Raw genomic sequence first — 22179 nt, 5'->3', positions numbered from 1 at the left:
TTATAGTCAAATGACTATCACCTTTGTGTCATTTGTGTAAACCTGGAGCTTCCAAAGCGCAAAGATTTTAATAGTTATGCAAACAGTAACTTGTGAGTTTTTCTTCTTCAATTAAACATCTACAAAAAATGGTGACTTTGGATATGTATTGTATATTATAAGAGTTCACATTCCAATTATTGAATGGATAAATATCTACAAATCTTTTGTCATACAGAAAATTATGAGGTCTTTCAAGGGGACTGAATACTTTTGCATGCCACTGTACCCCGTGTGTGTGTATGTGTGTGTGTGCGCGTGTATGTGTATATAAACAACAGTCCATCCATCCATTATCCAACCTGCTATATCCTAACTACAGGGTCACGGGAGCCAATCTCAGCCAACACAGGGCGCAAGGCAGAAAACAAAACCCAGGCAGGGCGCCAGCCCACTGCAGGGCACACACACTAGGGACAAATTAGGATCGCCAATGCACCTAACCTGCATGTCTCTGGACTGTGGGAGGAAACCCACGCAGACACGGGGAGAACATGAAAACTCCACGCAGGGAGGACCCAAGAAGCAAACCCAGGTCTCCTAATTGCAAGGCAGCAGCGCTACCCACTGTGCCACTGGCCTGCCCTTAAACAACAGTCTCCTCCACTAATTATTATAAAGCACCTTTTGGTGAATTACCTTAATATGGCACTAAAAAAGGAGAGAAATCCATCCTTTAATTGAAGTAAATTTACTCTGATAAAAAATAATTCCTCATCAAGATGTATAATTATTTTTGAACAAAACTACATATGCCATGATTATTGGCACTCCTGGAAACTTTTATGAACAAACTGTAACTGAAACATTTTTTCCATCTATATCTTGCTTATTTTTTGTTGATCAGAGTGTGGTGGGGCTTTCAAGCTGTAATCCATGAATTCCTGTTTCATTGGGGTATACATACAAGGTGGCACAGAGATCAAATTCCCTTATTCATTCATCAATATGGAAAAGATAAGAGAACACACAATTCAAATGAGGAAAGGTGTGCTGAACTTCATATGTCAGGGAATCGCTATAAAATTGCTACTCGCCTAAAAATGCCAATATCTAAAGTTTGGGCAATAATTCAAAAGTTCAAATCAACCGGAACTGTTACCAACTTGCCTGGAAGAGGACCCGTTTATTTTTCAAATACACACAGTAGTATTTTGGGGTCACCAAGTCTCCAAAACTACCATCAAATGCCACCTCCATGCCAACAGATTATTTGGAAGGCATACCAGAAAAAGGGATTTCCTGTCATTTCACAAATGTAAGCACCTTGATTTTGCCATATGTTACTGGAACTTTGATTGAAACTGTTACATGGTCAGACAAAATGAAAATTGAGCTTTTTGGCAACAAACACTCAAGTTGGGTTTGGTGTAAAAATGATGGCTATACCAAAAAGAACCTGGTCCCCACTGTCAAGTATGGTGGACATTCTGAGATTTTGTGGGGCTGCTTTTCCTCCAAAGGTGCTGGGAAACTTGCAAGGGCACATGACATCATGGACTCCATGAAATACCAGGAATTTTTTTAATCTAAATCTGGATCCTCTGCCAAGAAACTAAAACTGGGCTGTCACTGGATCTTTCAACATGACAGTTATTGGAAATATATGTTTAAATCAACACAAAAATGGTTAAAGGAAGAGAAAAATCAAGCTCTTGTCATGGCCACCTCAATCCCTATACCTAAACTATTGAAAAACCTGTGGGGTGAGCTGAATAGCAGAGTGCAGAAAAGAGAACCTAGGAGCCTGGTGATGATCTGGAGAGAGTCTGTAAAGAGGAATGGTCTTATAAGATGTTATAGGAGACTCTGTGCTGTTTTATTGGCAAAGGGATGTTGTATAACATAATACAATGCAGGGATGCCAAAAATTGTGACACATATGGTTTTGTTAAAAATAATTATTTCTTGAGGAATTACTTTTTCTTAAAATAAATTTATTTCAGTTAAAGGTTGAATTTCTCTTTACTGTTTCATTGTGAGATTAAGGTAATTCACAAAAAGGTCAGTCAGTCAGTCATTATCCAACCCACTATATCCTAACACAGGGTCATGGGGGTCTGCTGGAGCCAATCCCAGCCAACACAGGACGCAAGGCAGGAAACAAACCCCGGGCAGGGTGCCAGCCCACCACAGTCCAGAAAAGGTGATTTTTTTAAATACTTTTTTTACTTATCTTCACCATGGGTGCCAATAATTATGGAAGGGACTGAATATAGTTTTTACTAAATCTACCCACACATTGCTCCTTTTCCTGAGGCTTACCCATTTTCTATAAATTACTGTCTTTTGCTTTTACAGCACATCAGTTCATTTCCCATAGTGGATTTCCAATGATGAGTGCAGCAACTTCTATAAACAGTGAGAGCAGGCCAATTACTTCCTGAATTTAAAATGACAAGAGTGCATGGCATGGTAGCGTAGTTGTTGTCTTTGTTGTCTTGCAGCTCTGTGAATTCTGGACACTTCTTATCTGTGTCACATTTACACGTTCTCTCCTTGTCTATGTGGGTTTTTTGCAGGTAATCCAGTTTCCTTCCACATTCCTGAGATCTGCAAACTAGTTTAAGCAAGACAAGTGTGTGCATCAATGTGCCCCATGATTAACATGTACCACCTACAGTTGTGCTTGAAAGTTTGTGAACCCTTTAGAATTTTCTATATTTCTGCATAAATATGACCTAAAACATCATCAGATTTACTCAAGTCCTACAAGTAGATAAAGAGAGACCAGTTAAACAAATGAGACAAAAGTATACAGTACTTGGTAATATATTTATTGAGGAAAATGATTGAATATTACATATTTGTGAGCTGGCAAAAGTATGTGAACCTCTAGGATTAGCAGTTAGTTTGAAGGTGAAATTCGAGTCAGGTGTTTTCAATCAATGGGATGACAATCAGGTGTGAGTGGGCACCCAGTGTTATTTAAAGAACAGAGATCTCTCAAAGTCTGCTCTTCACAACACATGTTTGTGGAAGTGTATCATGGCAAGAACAAAGGAGATTTCTGAGGACCTCAGAAAAAGAGTTGTTGATGCTCATCAGGCTGGAAAAGGTTAAAAAACCATCTCTAAAGAGTTTGGACTCCACCAATCCACAGTCAGACAGATTGTGTACAAATGGAGGAAATTCAAGACCATTGTTACCCTCCCCAGGAGTGGTCGACCAACAAAGATCACTCCAAGAGCAAGGATGTGTAATAGTCGGCGAGGTCACAAAGGACCCCAGGTTAACTTCTAAGCAACTGAAGGCCTCTCTCACATTGGCTAATGTTCATGTTGATGAGTCCACCATCAGGAGAGCACTGAACAACAATGGTGTGCATGGCAGGGTTGCAAGGAGAAAGCCACTGCTCTCCAAAAAAAACATTGCTGCTCGTCTGCAGTTTGTTAAAGATCATGTGGACAAACCAGAAGGCTATTGGAAGAATGTTTTGTGGACGGATGAGACCAAAATAGAACTTTTTGGTTTACATGAAAAGCGTTATGTTTAGAGAAAGGAAAACACTGCATTCCAGCATAAGAACCTTATCCCATCTGTGAAACATGGTGGTGGTAGTGTCATGGTTTGGGCCTGTTTTGCTGCATCTGGGCCAGGACGGTTTGCCTTCATTGATGGAACAATGAATTCTGAATTATATCAGAGAATTCTAAAGGAAAATGTCAGGACATCTGTCCATGAACTGAATCTCAAGAGAAGGTGGGTCATGCAGTAAGACAACGACCCTAAGCACACAAGTCGTTCTACTAAAGAATGTTTAAAGAAGAATGAAGTTAATGTTTTGGAATGGCCAAGTCAAAGTCCTGACCTTAATCCATTTGAAATGTTATGGAAGGACCTGAAGTGAGCAGTTAATATGAGGAGACCCACCAACATCCCAGAGTTGAAGCTGTTCTGTATGGAGGAATGGGCTAAAATTCCTTCAAGCTGGTGTGCAGGAATGATCACAAGTTACCGGAAACATTTAGTTGCAGTTATTGCTGCAAAGGGGGTCACACCAGATACTGAAAGCAAAGGTTCACATACTTTTGGCACTCACAAATATGTAATATTCGATCATTTTCCTTAATAAATAAATGACCAAGTATAATATTTTTGTCTCATTTTTTAAATGGTTTCTCTTTATCTACTTTTAGGACTTGAGTGAAAATCTGATGATGTTTTAGGTCATATTTATGCAGAAATATAGAAAATTCTAAAGGGTTCACAAACCTTCAAGCACAACTGTAAGTTTGGTTCCTGCTTTATGTGGGATGAAGCCGAGAAAAGCTTCCATTGCTCTTAAATCTATGTTGTAATGAGCAGGATCAGGAAATGCATGAATACATTAATGAGGAAGAGGACCCACTGAGGTAAAAGGCCCACTGCATTAGCAGACACTAAAACCAACCCCGTGTACCTCTGACTTGCTCATTGATACACTGGCTGCGCTCACCTCGGCTCTCTTGACAAATTCCTCTGTGGCGGCCGCTTCATTATCTCTCTGGCCACGCCAAGTGTTGAGTGCAGAGGCTTGCAGGGCTCGGCCGTAAGAGAAGGTGAGGGGCCAGGGACGACCAAGAGGACATTTATTGATTGCATTCAGGTTGATAGAGGCCTCCTCCTCGCTCTGACCACCAGACAGGAAGGTCACACCTGTACAGTATGGGGAATCAAAGCCATAGCTTAGACCTTGTCCTGAAAGAAATCACCAGCTCTGTACTGTACATTTCTCTCATCATGTCTGCACTTTTCACATAATCACACTGATTTTTCAAGAGACTGTAGAGGTTCATACTTCAGTCACCAACAGACTTGCATCATTTCTTTCAGGCTCAATAGCTAAATACATAAATAAAGACAAACCACCTCAGCTTCTAATTCCCTGTATGTTTCTGAACCAGGCTGCTACAGCCCAGCCTATGTGATAAATGTAAATTATTCCCCAAGTGGTATTATGTGCATCTGTGAGCTAAATCACTAAACCACTAGAATTGCTTTTCTTTCTTGCTCAAACCCTTGTTAGATACTAATAATACATTTATCAATTATTAATGCTTTCTGAAGTAAAGGCACAATACCTGAAACAGCAGGAGGGACGTTACGGCGCAGGGCAGTGACTGTGGCCATGGCAATCTCCTCTGGGCTGTACTTTATGGGACAGGCATGTCCTGGAGTCACCATATTAGGTTTAAGAAGAGTGCCTTCCAAGTAAACATGATGGTCACTCAGAGCCTTGTATACTGCAGCCAACACCTAGAAAGACAGTGAAACAAGTGGAGTAAATAGGGGCTGGGTGCATGTAAATAACATGTTTTCACTCCAGGGGACAAATTAATTAGCTAAAAGGGAATTTCCTTTTAGGATATGGACAGTGGAAAGTGGCAAAAAACAAACAACAGTCAAGGGCAGAGCCAACATATACAGAAGAAGACAAAGTAAACTACGCTTACCTTCTCTGTGACATATTGGCAGCGTTTCAGGTCATGATCTCCATCAGGAAGGATCTCTGGTTCCACAATGGGCACAATTCCATTCTGAGATGAAAAAGGATAACATCACTGAATTAAAACCATAAATTTTCCACAGACTGAACTAACAGGTAATGGACTTACTATTTAATCAAAAATGTTTGGTTTGGTTTATGGAAGGGATCTTTAACTTTGCATTACTGGTTTGTTCATTACTCTTTAGAAGTCGCCAGTCTCCCCGGGGTGTTAGCACATCATCAGACCACTGAAGTAAAAGTTTAATTCACAAGTTCTTTTAAGGCATGAGGTAGTAGTGTTTTAGAAAATGTAGTGTTGCATTTATTGTTTTTATAACTGTACCATTTGGCACACCTTTTTGTGTCCAAACAGGAATTCCTTAAACCAAAGACATGATACGGCTGCCTATCTAGAGACTGTAAAATGGTTCAGTGTGAGTGAAATGTGGATATGTATATGAGTATGCTCTGGGATGGACTCTCATTCCATACTGAATTAGTTCCTGCGTTATACACAATGCTGCTGAAGTAGGCTCTAGGCCCCGAGACCAAGGAACTAGATTAGGTGGGTTCAAAAAATGGAAGGGTGGATGGAAGAAAGCAATCCAAGAGCAACATAAACGTAGACAATTGTCACTCTGTTGCTTCAGACTTAACTGCATTTATACTTCTAACCAGTAGATGGCAGAAAGAGAAACAGTTCACATGTCAGTTTATCCATCCATCCACTATCCAACCCTCTATATCCTAACTACAGGGTCACGGGGGTCTGCTGGAGCCAATCCCAACCAACACAGGGCGCAAGGCAGGAAACAAACCCTGGGCAGGGCACCAGCCCACCACAGGGCACACACACACCAAGCACAATTTAGGATCGCCAATGCACCTAACCTGCATGTCTTTGGACTGTGGGAGGAAACCCACGCAGACACCACGCAAACTCCATACAGGGAGGACCCGGGAAGCGAACCCGGGTCTCCTAACTGCGAGGCAGCAGCGCCACCCACTGCACCACCGTGCCGTCCCATGTCAGTTTAGTCTAAAGATTTTTTTCACTTAGATACTCCAGGCATCTTTAGCTGATCCACTATATTTATTATTTTATTTAGCAGGCGGAGGGGGCATTTATTTTCAGTAATTCTATACATTTCTTGGTGGTATGTTTGCAGTGACCAAAGTGACTGTTATTCACAGCATTTAATACAAATTAAATTAAAAATAAACAAATAAAAAAGTGATTACTTTTGCATGGAGCAGTAAAATTACTTACATATTTAGAGAATGCAATTTACTAATGACTGCAGTGCTTCAGACTCCTTTTACTTTTCAATGTTGCAAGCTATAATTTTATCAAAAGTTTGAATTATTTGCATTAATAATTTCAAATAAGTGCATGCCATGTGAAACACTGGAATCCTGTCCAGTGTTGGCTCCCAGCTTGCACTTAGTGCTTCCAGTATAGGCCCTGGTTAGGCATTACCCTGAACTGGATAGGTGGGTTCAAAATGGATAGATGGAATTCATTAGACATTATACAGTATATTACAAGGCAGTAGTGTTGTTCTCATCCTAAATTTTGTCTTATGACTTTTAACTTCTTTTTCACAATGCCAATGCACTGATGAATTTCTTTTTTCCTTGTTGATAGTAGGTGCTGTGATTTTTTTTTTTTATTCTGTACAAGCGCTTGGTGAATTTAAACTGCAAAATACCTGTAGGCTGTCTTTTCACACAAATCTGTTCAGGCTTTCATCTTAAATTAGAAACTGATAAAACTAAATAAAAAAATATATACTTTATGTCTCTACATAAGCAATTTATGAATATTTAATTAACTATGCATGAGAGATGTCACAACATCAGGTCACTAAGAAAATGAAAGTGACTGCAAAATGTGCCATCTCTTCAGATGCTAGAAACCCTTTAGTTTTCTTTTTCAGCTATTTATAAAAAGATCATTTGTGATAAGAACAGGCCATCCAGCCCAACAAGCTTGTCCATTCCTTTCACCTTGATTCTTCAAAATAGCATCAAGTCAAGATTTGAAGGTCCCTGAAGTCCTACTCTCCACCACACTACTTGGTAACTTATTTTATGTATTCCTGGTTCTTTGCATGAAGAAAGACTTTGTAACATTTTTGTGAAATCTGCTTTTAGCAAATTTCCAACAATGCCCCAATATTCTTGTTGAGGAATTCATTTTAAAGTAACAGTTCAGACCTGTAATACTAAATCCTATCATAATTTTAAGCACTTTAATATTAAATCTCAATTTTCTCAAACCATAAAGGTTTTTTCTTATTTTTAATCTCATTAAAAAGATGTACTGTAAATCAAACCTATGTGAAGCTACAGCACACTGCCCAGGAAGACTGCGTTCAAATCCCAATGCACTTAACGTCCCACTCACACAATAGGCTTTGGCTCCCTGCAAGCCAGAATTGAATAAGCAGATACACATTTAGATATATGGGTACCTTGATAGGAATGTTTTATGTCTGTTAGGTCTTGAAGCTTGTGTTATGGGAAGGACCAGATCCAAATGGGATACAAGCAGATTCCATTCATTAAATCATCTGTTGATCCTGCATAATCGAAACTCAGGCTCACATTCACCAATGAACCTACCACGCTCATCATCTTTAGGATATCAGAAAAAAAACTCTGTCTCCTTGAACTATAAGGCAGCAGTATTACTCATGTGCCACAGCACTGTCTTCATGACCATAATATTAAAAATTAATACAGCAGGAGTCCTCAGTCACGGTCCTGGAGGGCCACAGTGGCTACAGGTTTTCATTCCATCCAATTTCCTAATTAGAACTCAGTCCTTGCTAGGGAATCCATTATAATCCAATCAGGAGCCCGGGATTCCCGGACATTTTTCATTCCCATATTGCCAGGAATGAAACTGCTGCAATTCCCGGGTGAACAGGATTGGCCAAGTTCGCATATATAGCGTGTAAAAGTGTAAAAATCGATCAAGAAATAACAGAGTTATAGTTGAAAATAATTAAGTGGCACGGTTATTTGGCCCACGGTGTAGTGTGTTGCCGATTAATTCAGTCAACAACAGACCAGCAGCAATCAGTCTCCCGGCTCCCACTAAGACTGAGCACAGTGGACTGGGAGGAGTCTGCACTCTGCAGCTCACGAATGCTGGGACGGGGCAGACTTCATTGACGTCTGTGCTGTTGACAGTACAGGCTGGTGTTAAAGCTCGGGTCCAGTCGGCAGTCGGAACATCAGTTATTTACGTTGAAAGCCTCATACGAATGGCCGAGTTTGTCGAGTTTAAAAACGACAGAGTTTGGCAGCATTTTTTGCGCGACTGTGCTGCCTACTTCAGTGGAAGTAGAGCGTTCTTTCTCAGCGGCTGGCGTACTCTGCATGAAGGTGCGCTCTCGCCCGGACGACCGCAGGCTCGACACGTTGTGCTTTCTACGCTTGTTTTACCACAACTAATTAGATACATGTACTTATATGACAGCATGAACTGCTTGTAGTGAAGGTTAGTCTTTTATTGGTGTCAACATATTGCAGTAGTTTTATTAAAAATAAGTGTTGCTTGTTCTAAAACCGTTCACATGTGAGATGCCTATGCACTGTGTCATTCCTGAGAATGACATGCGGGATTCCCGAATTCCCAGGAATGGAAAAACCCATCCGAGCATGGATTCCCTAGTCCTTGCTGATAGTGAAACTTCATATTTAACTGTATACCTTGTCAGGGCTTTCATTCATCAAATACAAAATGAAGGTACTTTATAGATCAAGGGTCCTCAGTTATAGTCCTGGAAGTCTGCAATGGCTGAAGGATTTTACTTCAAACAATTATGTTTTTTGGGCTTAATTTTAGTTATCTTGCCTGTTACAATTCAGAACCCTTAATTTCCTATTTTAGTTTTTAGCAACTGCATTTAAGTTTTAATTGCTGCCTGTTTTCTTAACTAGACATTAGTTAATAACGGAATGCAGATATTCAATAAACCACCATCTCTCCAGCTAACGTGCTTCCCTTTAAACCTGTGCATATGCAACCATGAAGTATCTGTGTTAAAAATGTTTAGAAATAAACAGGACCTTTAAGTTTAAATCTATTCTAGTCCACAAAACACAGAATTAAGTTCGCAGAGGAGGAATCTCTACATTGCTCTTGGATGAATGAAAGCACTAACAAGCCAAATTGTTAAACACCAAGTTTCATTATCAGTAAGGACTTTCTTCCAATTAGGAAACTAGTTGGAAGGAAAACCTGCAGCCACTGCGGCCCTCCTGAACTGTGACTGAGGACCCTTGCTTATTAAAAGTTACCTTATTAAACAAAACGACATAAGCAAACAAAAAATGACATATTTTCTATACAGTGTAACAATCATAATACCTGTTGGCATATGCTGGCATAGCGTGCCAGGACATTGGCATTCTCCATAATGGCGAGCTGAGAAGGAGTTGTCTCACTAATCTTCAAGACACAGCGCCACTTGGCAAAGTCAGCTCCATCTTTCTTGTACTGGGCGCAGCGTTCAGACAAGCCATCCAACCCTTCAGAGTGGTGAAATGTACATCAGCAACAGAGCACCAGTAGCCACCCATAATTGGTATTATTTTCTGGGTATATGGTAGAAATAAACTCCACTAACCTTGAGTAGTTGTCTCTCCATTTGTGCCAGCTAGGGGTACAACACCTTTGTCCACCTAGAAATGGTGAGAGGGACACATAGGCAAACTTGTCCTTGGACTGTCAAACTGGTATCCATATCTGAACTCTACTTCTCCTAAGACTTTTCTGGAATTCCCCCTGAATTGATTCTCTGTCTTCTGACCAATCCAAGGTCTACATTTCTAGTATCTGAACCACCTCCCATGCCTTTGCCCCCTGCAGCAGACCATAGCAGTGTAGAATAGCACCTACAGTACCATGCATTACCTAATACCACCACTCAGGTCTCTAACTTCATGGCTAAGCTTTTTAAACCAACCCAAACTGACCTCTGGTCTCAAACCACCCCCATACCACTTCTCAGCTCCTCACTCTCAACTGGTAGGCCTCTAATCCAGTTTATAAGCTGCCTTAGTCTTTACTTCCTGCATGCACTATAATAAACTGAATATCCAGAACAACCCAGACTCTCAGGCTTAAGTTTTTACATTTCCCAGCAAAGCCTCTGAATCACAAAACCCTACAATCCCCTGTCACCTTTATTCCCACAAGGATGCCTTTGTCCTTGATCATCTTGACAAAAGAAGTGCCATCATCAGTGCTTTGGTACATTGTCTCATGAAAGAAGATGACACCACCAATGCAGCTGTTGATCCGGTCATCCGCACTAAAGAGTAGCTGCCGGTACTGGCGACGATTTTCCTCGGTATTCTCAACGCCAATCTGGTTTAGGCGCTTTGCCATGCTCCCTGCCAGAGTAAAGTTACACATACACAAAAAATTAGACCACTGCAGAAACTGAAAACATCAGATGAGCTCTAACCTGCATGGGGTGTCATGTGACATATGATACAAAATAAGTGCAGAGCGCTGGTGCAGGTTATATGTCACTTCTCATCATCTCCTATAAAAATACCATGTTGTACACGAGGTAAGGAATACAAATCTTTGTATCTTTACAAAGTAAATGCATCTCCGACCTTCACTGTCTGTCATAGGTTGTTTGATTAAAAGCAACTTCAAATCCACAACTCACCTACAGACTCATCCGCAGCAAGGATCCCTTTACCGGGGGCCACAATCTGCTGTGCAATCTCTTGTAGCTCCTGCTTCTGCTCAGCAGAAAGTGCTGGGTACTGGTGTGCCATTTTGAGACCCTGCAAGAGAAACAACATCCTTTAAGAGAAGACTGCAAGAGGAAAGTAGATTAAATTAGATTAGATAAATGTTATTAATCACAATGAGAACTTTAGACGAATACAGCAGCAAAAATATTAAAAACAAAAATACAGTCTCATAGGACAAATAAACCAATAAATCAATACATATTAATTAATTTATTTATCTAATAAATAAATGTATATGGGGAGGCACGGTGGTGCAGTGGGTAGCGCTGCTGCCTCGCAGTTAGGAGACCCGGGTTCGCTTCCTGGGTCCTCCCTGCGTGGAGTTTGCATGTTCTCCCCGTGTCTGTGTGGGTTTCCTCTGGGCACTCCAGTTTCCTCCCAAAGTCCAGAAACATGCAGGTTAAGGTGGATTGGCAATCCTAAATTGTCCTTAGTGTGTGCTTAGTGTGTGTGTGGGCTGGCGCCCTGCCCGGAGTTTGTTTCCTGGCTTGTGCCCTGTGTTGGCTGGGATTGGCTCCAGCAGACCCCCATGACCCTGTAGTTAGGATATAGCTTATTGAATAATGGATCAATGGATAAATGTATATAGTGCGGAAATTGCAAAATGAACTTAAAGAGTATAAGCACTTAATTTGGGATGTCGTAAGGAATCAGTGAATTGCCTGACAGCAGTGGGCAGAGGCACATCTTAGCATACTGTGGAGACATGAGTCTGTGGCACCTTCAGGAGTTGGACAGACACTGCAGAAGTGATTGAGAATCATAAAGTTATTCTTCATATCCTAAAAATATAGAGATGCTTATATTGTTAGCCTTGAAATGCAGGCAAATGCAAAAAAGAAGAATAAAACTAAATTTAGTTTTTCTAAATTTCACTTACAGGCCCCACTCAACCAAACAGTTTGCAGTCTTTTAACATCTGGTGAAGTCACTCTCGTAAGAGTTGGACTTTGAGGTGGTGACTTGACTACACCCTAGTGTGGAAGCATAAGCTTCTAAGATAACATGGAATCAGACCTTGGTGACTCTGAATTAGGTGCAAAGAAGTTATAGAACCCATTGACTAAAGATTTGTAGTTGCCATGTACCCTAACATGCACGTCTTTGAGTGAAGTGGAAGGTCTTGGACATTATGTGAGACCAGACTACAAAAATAATCGAGAGTCAAGGATGTGAATCTGCAGGCCTCACAAAACGACTGGAAATAACTGACGAGATGAATGTTTAGGCCCAGGAGATAAAATTAACCAGAAAATGAAATTATGTTGCAAGTTTCTAAGATCTGCAGGTGTTAAACACTTAAACACTGGTGGCACTGCAGTTAGATCTAGCACACATCCCAAGACCCTCATAAAGATGACATCTTTATCATGTGGGATTAAGATGGCGATTTTTTTCTGAATATTGGGTAGGCATTCAAACATCAATCCGACAAAGACAAGCCTGAAAATTGGACCCTCCCTAGAGCTGTGAAGCAACAGTGCTAGCAGTTTTGAAACCATTTAATCCTAAAACATTCATTTTAAAAAGTGAAAGTCTATTTGAATATTGAATATTAATACTTGATAAATGTGCAAATGTCTCTATTCGCAGCAGACAGTCTGAACCATAGTGATTTATTCACTGTGTGGTTATACCGAGGACAGCATTTTATCCACAGGATTAGCACAGAGCTGTTATGTAACAATCTAGATCAGCAGTTATCAGCAAAGATTAGTCTGGATTTGCAGACATTGATCATTATCTCTGTCCTCTGGTGGAGTGGTCATTGGCAAAGTCAGAGCAAATTCAATTCAGTGGTAAGCAGGCAGCCATTTGCTTTTTCTGCACTGTGTAATCATTCAAAAGGAGATGGCAGACACATCTTAGCTCTCTAGAGCAGAAGGCCTCATCTGAGCTGAAAAGAAATGGCAGTGCAGAAAAAAATGAAGACAAAAAGGGTGAATCGAAAGCTGCTGGACAATATGAGACTATCCAGTGTCCAACAGCATAGAAGGAACCTAAATCAATGGAGTACAGACACGACGGAAAGCACGACATATCAACATATTATAAGACTAACACTCACATAGCCCGACAATTGTCATATCTTTTTGTTGGACTTTTATTCATTTCATTTTTGCTCTAAAATGTTAATTTACTGAGTGCTGTGTTACAGCCAAGATGCGTTCCATGACTTATGCTGATGTCCTTTTTGTGTCTTGTTTATTGCATTCATTTTATGTGTTATTGTTATTATGTAAATTTTGTTAAAATTGTGAATGATGTGTTCTCTTATGTTCCTTGTATTTTAAGAACCCCCAATAGGTGGGGACAACCTGATGTCACTGCTGAATTACCTGCCTTTAGCCAATGTATATATATACAGGTATATATACTTATATACTATATGTATATATATACAGTGCATCCGGAAAGTATTCACAGTGCATCACTTTTTCCACATTTTGTTATGTTACAGCCTTATTCCAAAATGGATTAAATTCATTTTTTTCCTCAGAATTCTACACACAACACCCCATAATGACAATGTGAAAAAAGCTTACTTGAAGATTTTGCAAATTTATTAAAAATAAAAAAAGTGAGTAATCACATGTACATAAGTATTCACAGCCTTTGCTTAATACTTTGTCGAAGCACCTTTGTCAGCAATTACAGCCTCAAGTCTTTTTGAATATGATGCCACAAGCTTGGCACACCTATCCTTGGCCAGTTTTGCCCATTCCTCTTTGCAGCACCTCTCAAGCTCCATCAGGTTGGATGGGAAGCGTCAGTGCACAGCCATTTTAAGATCTCTCCAGAAATGTTCAATCGGATTCAAGTCTGGGCTCTGGCTGGGCCACTCAAGGACATTCACAGAGTTGTCCTGAAGCCACTCCTTTGATATCTTGGCTGTGTGATTAGGGTTGTTGTCCTGCTGAAAGAAGAACCATCGCCCCAGTCTGAGGTCAAGAGCGCTCTGGAGCAGGTTTTCATCCAGGATGTCTCTGTACATTGCTGCAGTCATCTTTCCCTTTATCCTGACTAGTCTCCCACTTCCTGCCACTGAAAAACATCCCCACAGCATGATGCTGCCACCACGTTTCACTGTAGGGATGGTATTGGCCTGGTGATGAGCGGTGCCTGGTTTCCTCCAAATGTGACGCCTGCCATTCACACCAAAGAGTTCAATCTTTTTCTCATCAGATCAGAGAATTTTGTTTCTCATGGTCTGAGAGTCCTTCAGGTGCCTTTTTGCAAACTCCAGATGGGCTGCCATGTGCCTTTTACTAAGGAGTGGCTTCCGTCTGGCCACTCTACTATACAGGCCTGATTGTTGGATTGCTGCAGAGATGGTTGTCCTTCTGGAAGGTTCTCCTTTCTCCACAGAGGACCTCTGGAGCTCTGACAGAGTGACCATTGGGTTCTTGGTCACCTCCCTGACTAAGGCCCTTCTCCCCCAATCGCTCAGTTTAGATGGCCGGCCAGCTCTAGGAAGAGTCCTGGTGGTTTCGAACTTCTTCCACTTATGGATGATGGAAGCCACTGGGCTCATTGGGACCTTCAAAGCAGCAGAAATTTTTCTGTAACCTTCCCCAGATTTGTGCCTCGAGACAATCCTGTCTCGGAGGTCTACAGACAATTCCTTTGACTTCATGCTTGGTTTGTGCTCTGATATGAACTGTCAACTGTTGGGCCTTATATAGACAGGTGTGTGCCTTTCCAAATCGTGTCCAATCAACTGAATTTACCACAGGTGGACTCCAATTAAACTACAGAAACATCTCAAGGATGATCGGGGAAACAGGATGCACCTGAGCTCAATTTGGAGCTTCATGGCAAAGGCTGTGAATACTTATGTACATGTGATTTCTCAGTTTTTTTATTTTTAATAAATTTGCAAAAACCTCAAGTAAACTTTTTTCACGTTGTCATTATGGGGTGTTGTGTGTAGAATTCTGAGGAAAAAAATGAATTTAATCCATTTTGGAATAAGGCTGTAACATAACAATATGTGGAAAAAGTGATGCGCTGTGAATACTTTCCGGATGCACTGTATATATAGATATATATATATAGGCTGGGCAGTAGGGCCTTCAACGGTTCATTGTGGTTAATTGTGAGCATTTGGTGAAGTGCATTATTTTGAGTGTATTTTTTTCTTTGATTCTGAATTTGTGCTTCTATTCTGTGTTTATGATTTTCTATTAGGATTTGTTTTATGTAAGTTGTCTTTATAGTGTAACCTTTTTTCTTTTTTTTTGTGTCTTTTAACATTTTGCTTTTTTGATTATATTGAAATATTTTTTTAAATAAAGATTCTTTAAAGACTTGTTCCTAAAACCAAAGGTTTGACAGTTTCCCTTTTTCTTAAGAAGTATGTTGGTATATTTTGAGAAGTATTTTGAACTTTAAAAATTTCTTTCCCAGGATCTGTGCAGGCCAAAGCATGCCTGTTGAGTTTGGGATAAGGGTGCCTTGTTTGTGGCCTATTTCCTGTCAGGCCAATGAAGATACTGGGCTGGTTTTTGGATCTTTTTGGAGCCCATCGTCCCTTTATGCTGTATGTTGGAGAAGCAGTAACATTATGTTTTTTTTGGAAAAAAAATATTTGTTGGACAGTTATATGATCTCAGTCCTATAAACAAATAATTTTTGAGAATTACTCTGGTGGCACACTGGTTAGCACTGCATATCCTATGCCTGATCACACTTTACATTGTTTCAGATGTGTTTGACAGGTTAACTGGTAATTCCAAATTCGTCTTGTGGGTTTATTATTGTTATTATTATTAAATTATTATCTGACTGATACCTTTATTGAAGGATTTGAGATACAACTGGTTATATTTTTTTTGTTTTTCCAGTTGAAGTACAGGCGGGTGAAATGACTTCTGCATGGTCACACCGTGTCTGTAGCAGAATTTGAACCCACAACCTCAGGGTTTAAAGTCCAATGCCTTAACCACCATGTCACACTGCCTATCTGTATGTGTGTGACGATGGGTCCTGTAATGCATTGCACGGGTTGGTCTGGCCTTGTGCTTGCTGCAGCACACATAAACCTTTGCAACCTGCCCTCGATCAACTTTCTGTTAAGTAGGTTTGGGAAAGTTATGTTGTTATTTAAAATGATTCACTTGGTGCTCTGATTTGATAGCCTTATATATTTGGGATATTCAGGTTTGAACCATTGTGATAAGCTTGTGGTATGGATGTGTTTCAAGTATACAATTGTTATGTTAATGTTATTTTTGTTTCAAAGCATGTTTTAAGTTTAAGAATGGGTATTTCAAAGTACAGTGGTACCTTGGTATACGTCCTGTTTGGATGCAAAAAATTTTAGTTGGTATGCAACCTTTGTTTGGAATATGACTCGCGTGCTAACCTTGTTTACCTCTCTCGAGACAAAGCCACGACTGCCCACGAGCGTCAGTACGCCAGTTGCTAGCATTCAGTGAACAACCCGCGCTATAACCGTATGTGAATTTTCACGTGATTTTGTGTTTTTTCGCATAAATTTGAATTGATTGTTGAAAAGTATGAAGGTGGCATGCGTATCCGGGATATGGCTGCTGCATACTGTATAACAGTATCTATGATTGTGAAAAACAAAGACGTTATTAAAAAGTAAATTGAGGTTAAATTTTCATTTATTTCATCTAATAATGTATTTATGTATTTTAGTATTAAGCAGTGTTTAAATTATTTTATACAATCACATCAATGTATAATATGCCAATAACAATTGGATTTTTTTTTTTTTTGGGAATGGATTAATCATTTTCCCTTTATTTCTTATGGGAAAATTCGTTTGGTATACGTCCTGTTTGGTATAAGTCAAAGGATCTGGAATGGATTAAGGACGTACCACTGTAGTTATTAAGTATTCAATTATTTATTTTACAAAGAACAACTGTGAACCTAATTCTCATTCAACACAGCCTACAGATTTATTGTTATTACCCATCATGGACATGAATTGCCTTGTACTGGATGTCATACGGTTCGCTTCCCGGGTCCTCCCTGCGTGGAGTTTGCATGTTCTCTCCGTATCTGCGTGGGTTTCCTCCGGGCGCTCCGGTTTCCTCCCACAGTCCAAAGACATACAGGTTAGGTGGATTGGCGATTCTAAATTGGCCCTAATGTGTGCTTGGTGTGTGGGTGTGTTTGTGTGTGTCCTGCGGTGGGTTGGCACCCTGCCCAGGATTAGTTCCTGCCTTGTGCCCTGTGTTGGCTGGGATTGGCTCCAGCAGACCCCCGTGACCCTGTATTCGGATTCCATGGGTTAGAAAATGGTTGGTTGGTTGGTTGGATGTCATACTCACAATATCTTGAAATTATGAATACACTGTCGCCTTGCTCTGTAGACACATTACAATGTACAGAAAGCAGCTGCTCCACCCTTCTCGATTAATACTTGCATTTAAGGGAAATAAAACGGCAATCAAGGTTTATAGTATTTGAAACAATACTCCTGATCCACTTTATCACATGTGATAATGGCGTGTGAAAAACTGCATCCCAACTGTAGTGAAAACTCTTCTCAAGCAGAAACAGCTAAAAGTGAGGAGATGGTTACAAAGAGCCCAAGCAAACTTTAGTGAAGCCAGGGATCACCTTCTTAATGGCTTTCAGCTAACAGTGGACACTTCACTGATGACTTGAATACAAATTGTTATCAAGCCAACTGGAAATAAGCATTTCTAGGCAAAGTTTTTAGTCTATCAAATACCAAGTGATGGCAAACTTCCATGGAGGAATGTGTTTGGAGTATCTGAAAGGAGCCACTTTGCTTGCTCAGCAGTCTAACCATTCAGAGGATCACAAAAGGGTCTTTGTGAGACTCGCCAATGACATTGCGACTGAGGAAATGGAGCTGGAGTAAACATGGACTGGATTGCTTTTGAAAGGGAGCCACACCTCCAAGTGCATGACCCTTATGAAAAGGTTCTACAAATCCATTTCCAGGATGATGGCCAAACAACTTTTGACCTTAGTTCATTTCCCGTTAGGGTGCCTCCTCTGTAGGGTTTGTAAGTTCTCCTTGTATTTGTGTGGGTCCTTATTCTAATTTAAGAACATGCTATTAGAGTGACGCAAAACTGGCCCAATGTAAGGCTTGCCACATTCATTGACAGATGGACAAACTATGAGGTATTATGGGAGGGGACCAAACTATATCTAGACATTTACTGGTACTCTTAGTTTTATAGTCTACTGCATGAAGGGGTATCACCCTCATTGGTGAAATAACCAACATCTCACCAAGAGTTGTCTCCTATTGCTGCTGGAAATCTAGTTTTGCTCATCTTGTTACACTGGTGTCAGCAGAGGGAATCTCATTTATTTGGAAACAGTCAGTGGTTTACCTGAAAAGTCAGCCTGCTCACTCCCTCTAAGGTTCCCCTCTACTGCACTCCATACAAGCAATAGCAGCAGTTTAGCAGTCACAGCAAGCATTAAGCAAAGTACGACTTTTATAGTTGCACCTCCGCAGCTGGGATCGTCCAATTAGAATGGCCAACGTATACACATCACAAATGCTGCACTGACATGCAATCAAACAGGTGGGAAATATGAGTTTTGATGTGAACACCCCTTGCAGTGGAAGCTCAGAGTCAAATAATTCAGAGAAAGCAATGCTGTGACTTAATGCTGGCCTTTCACCTTAGTCAATAATATAAAATTACAAAAAATGACCCAATCGGCCAGAAAATGATTTTCTGTAGTCAAACAGTATTTGGAGTGACCCGATACACTTTTAATGCGCTTAGTTTGCTCTTTATTTTCACAAACATTACAGCGTTGCTTGATTTTGTGCAGACCAAGTAGCAAGTCAACAGCTTCCTTACAATTCAATTCACCCAAAGACTCAGCCCTGAAATTCACGTGAATGCAAGAGGGAGGGTGAATTGTCACACGTGTGAATTTCAAAAACTCCCATAGCATACAGCAAAATTCTGAATTGCACATAGAAAGTGCTTTGCAGTATTAGATACCCTGTGCCTTTCCAAAAGTACAGAAGAAAAAATACTGGCCACCATTACACTCCCGCCATCACCAACCTGCAAAGCTTGTAGCCAGCAGGATGAATACATGGACTCATTTATCTTACCAGTATGTATTTGTCACAACTGGTTTCCATTTGACAGGTGACATTTTTTAATCTTTCAGAAGCCGGTAACCCATTACAGCCCCAATTATGTTTTTCACCCAGTGGAGTTGAATGTAACGTTTTCAGCTGCCATTTCACTTTGTAAATCCTCTTTCAGAACCTCTAATTGAAACATAGTAGCCCGTTTTTTACACTCATGTCAGATTCTGTCCACTCCTTTCATTAACTGCATGTTTCTAATCCCAAGATTTCTGACATTTTTGGATGGTGGCCTGTGATTTTATCCTGCATGAAAACCGCCAGCCATGTTGCTGTTCCTGCTAACCTCACAACCTTTTGTGTCTCGTGTGCACAACCAACCAAGCTACATTCGGTGCCATTCAATCTTTAGTTTCTCCTATTCGGCCTGTGAACTGTGCCTACACACGATTCTCTGGTAGCTTCCTATTGTGCTGCGAATAATGAGAGATGGGCAGGTGAAACTCATAAAGTATCCACTCAGTTAACAGATGAAGTGTTTTCATGTTTTATTTGCTTAGCAATCTTTACAAAATAGTTTTGGATTTGTATATAACATGATTAGAATTTCAATTGCAAGGCCACTGAAAGATCACATCGATAGTCCTCTTCTTCATTAAAGCCAAGTGACACGATCGGTGAATATTTAGTTCAAATTATTACAAGTCAGCAGAAGAAATGAGAAGAGATGAGAAAAGCTCACTGCCACAGGTTAACAGGATGCCCTCAAAGATGTGTTGTGACGCCTGCTTTGTCAAACTGTTTGAATATTTAATGAACTGAAACAACACCATGTTGGTTTCAGATTGCTATCTGCCACTCTGAACTGGACTGAGTGGTTTCGAAAATGATTGGAGCGTATCAGAGTCAAAATAGGTGCCATCGCCATTTTGAAACCAAACACTCTAAGCAGACAATCAGATTGCTGTACCTGTTGGAACAAGGTTTGGTTTCCCTTTGGTAGGAGCTGGCCGTATGGCAGGGGGTCCGTGTCCTTTTTGGATTTAATGTGAATGATATTTCTAATAGTTTTTCATGACTCTTTAAAGATGGACCGAATTGAACGATTTCTTTCATAAGAGTGAATGCATACAACCTTGAAATCACCTTTAAGCAATAATCTGTCCAACTATTTCTGAAGCCAGTGTCTATGACAGAGTTAATGGAAGCAGAAATCCAACTCTAGAGCATCAGACGTACGGCAGGAAGCACCACGTTGACGGTAGGAGAGGAGTTTACTTTGGGCCAAAACACTGTCCATTTCATGAATACAATTTGTAAGGTGGATGTGACACAATCCATCATCTTGTTTTAAGGCACTGGATCTGTAGGCATGTTTTAAAAATTATTGACGAGTGTTCAAAATTATAAAATAACTAACTGTGTGGGTGAAGGAGCCTGAATAAATGGAGAGTACGGCCATTTTGCAAGTAAACAATGAACCATACGCTTCTCCCTCTTTCTTCCCATCTTTCACAATTGAAATGTGCCAATGGGTAAATGAAAATGCTGCTTATTGAGGTTGAATGATTCCAGGTGAGATATTCTGTAATGTGGAAACAGAACTGGGTAGTAGTCCAGAAGGGATTAATATGACATGCAGGTTGTTACAACAAAATCTTTCTGTCGATTTAAAAGATGGTTGAGTAGTTTTCTAAGTAATTTTAAAGGAGAAAGTAGGGTGAAATGACACCTTTTAATGGCTAACTAAATGGATTACAAATGTAAGCTTTCGAGGCAGCTAAGGCCCCTTCATCATCATCACCTTAGCTGCCTCGAAAGCTTACATTTGTAATCCATTTAGTTAGCCATTAAAAGGTGTCATTTCACCCTACTTTCTCCCGCATCAATCTCTGGCTGACAGGGTACAACACTCTACTGCTAAGTAATTTAATTGCTCACCTACTGAAGATATACAGTGGTGTGAAAAACTATTTGCCCCCTTCCTGATTTCATATTCTTTTGCATGTTTGTCACACAAAATGTTTCTGATCATCAAACACATTTAACCATTAGTCAAATATAACACAAGTAAACACAAAATGCAGTTTTTAAATGATGGTTTTATTATTTAGGGAGAAAAAATCCAAACCTACATGGCCCTGTGTGAAAAAGTAATTGCCCCTTGTTAAAAATAACCTAACTGTGGTGTATCACACCTGAGTTCAATTTCCGTAGCCACCCCAGGCCTAATTACTGCCACACCTGTTTCAATCAAGAAATCACTTAAATAGGAGCTGCCTGACACAGAGAAGTTGACCAAAAGCACCTCAAAAGCTAGACATCATGCCAAGATCCAAAGAAATTCAGGAACAAATGAGAACAGAAGTAATTGAGATCTATCAGTCTGGTAAAGGTTATAAAGCCATTTCTAAAGCTTTGGGACTCCAGCGAACAACAGTGAGAGCCATTATCCACAAATGGCAAAAACGGAACAGTGGCGAACCTTCCCAGGAGTGGCCGGCCGACCAAAATTACCCCAAGAGCGCAGAGACGACTCATCCGAGAGGTCAAAAAAGACCCCAGGACAACGTCTAAAGAACTGCAGGCCTCACTTGCCTCAATTAAGGTCAGTGTTCACGACTCCACCATAAGAAAGAGACTGGGCAAAAACGGCCTGCATGGCAGATTTCCAAGACGCAAACCACTGTTAAGCAAACAGAACATTAGGGCTCGTCTCAATTTTGCTAAGAAAAATCTCAATGATTGCCAAGACTTTTGGGAAAATATCTTGGGGACTGATGAGACAAAAGTTGAACTTTTT

The 22179-nt window shown here is 40.4% G+C and overlaps 1 protein-coding gene across 1 annotated transcript in view; it reads right to left on the bottom strand.

The window, feature by feature from the left end:
- The window catches only part of LOC120531649 (fructose-bisphosphate aldolase C), a 41852-nt gene that overhangs the window by 7411 nt on the left and 12262 nt on the right, over positions 1-22179 (bottom strand). Inside the window, exons 2-8 of the mRNA XM_039757248.1 lie at positions 11209-11329; positions 10710-10921; positions 10153-10207; positions 9894-10054; positions 5475-5558; positions 5103-5277; positions 4478-4677 (exon numbers count right to left, since the gene is read on the bottom strand). Coding sequence (XP_039613182.1) covers positions 4478-4677; positions 5103-5277; positions 5475-5558; positions 9894-10054; positions 10153-10207; positions 10710-10921; positions 11209-11320 — 999 coding nt within the window. The 5' untranslated portion in view covers positions 11321-11329. The remainder of the gene's footprint in view (positions 1-4477; positions 4678-5102; positions 5278-5474; positions 5559-9893; positions 10055-10152; positions 10208-10709; positions 10922-11208; positions 11330-22179) is intronic.

The sequence above is a fragment of the Polypterus senegalus genome, chromosome 6 (assembly GCF_016835505.1).
Source record: "Polypterus senegalus isolate Bchr_013 chromosome 6, ASM1683550v1, whole genome shotgun sequence".
Classification (NCBI taxonomy): domain Eukaryota; kingdom Metazoa; phylum Chordata; class Cladistia; order Polypteriformes; family Polypteridae; genus Polypterus; species Polypterus senegalus.
The sequence above is the reverse complement of the archived record's forward strand: the minus strand, read 5'-3'. Positions and strand labels throughout refer to the sequence as shown.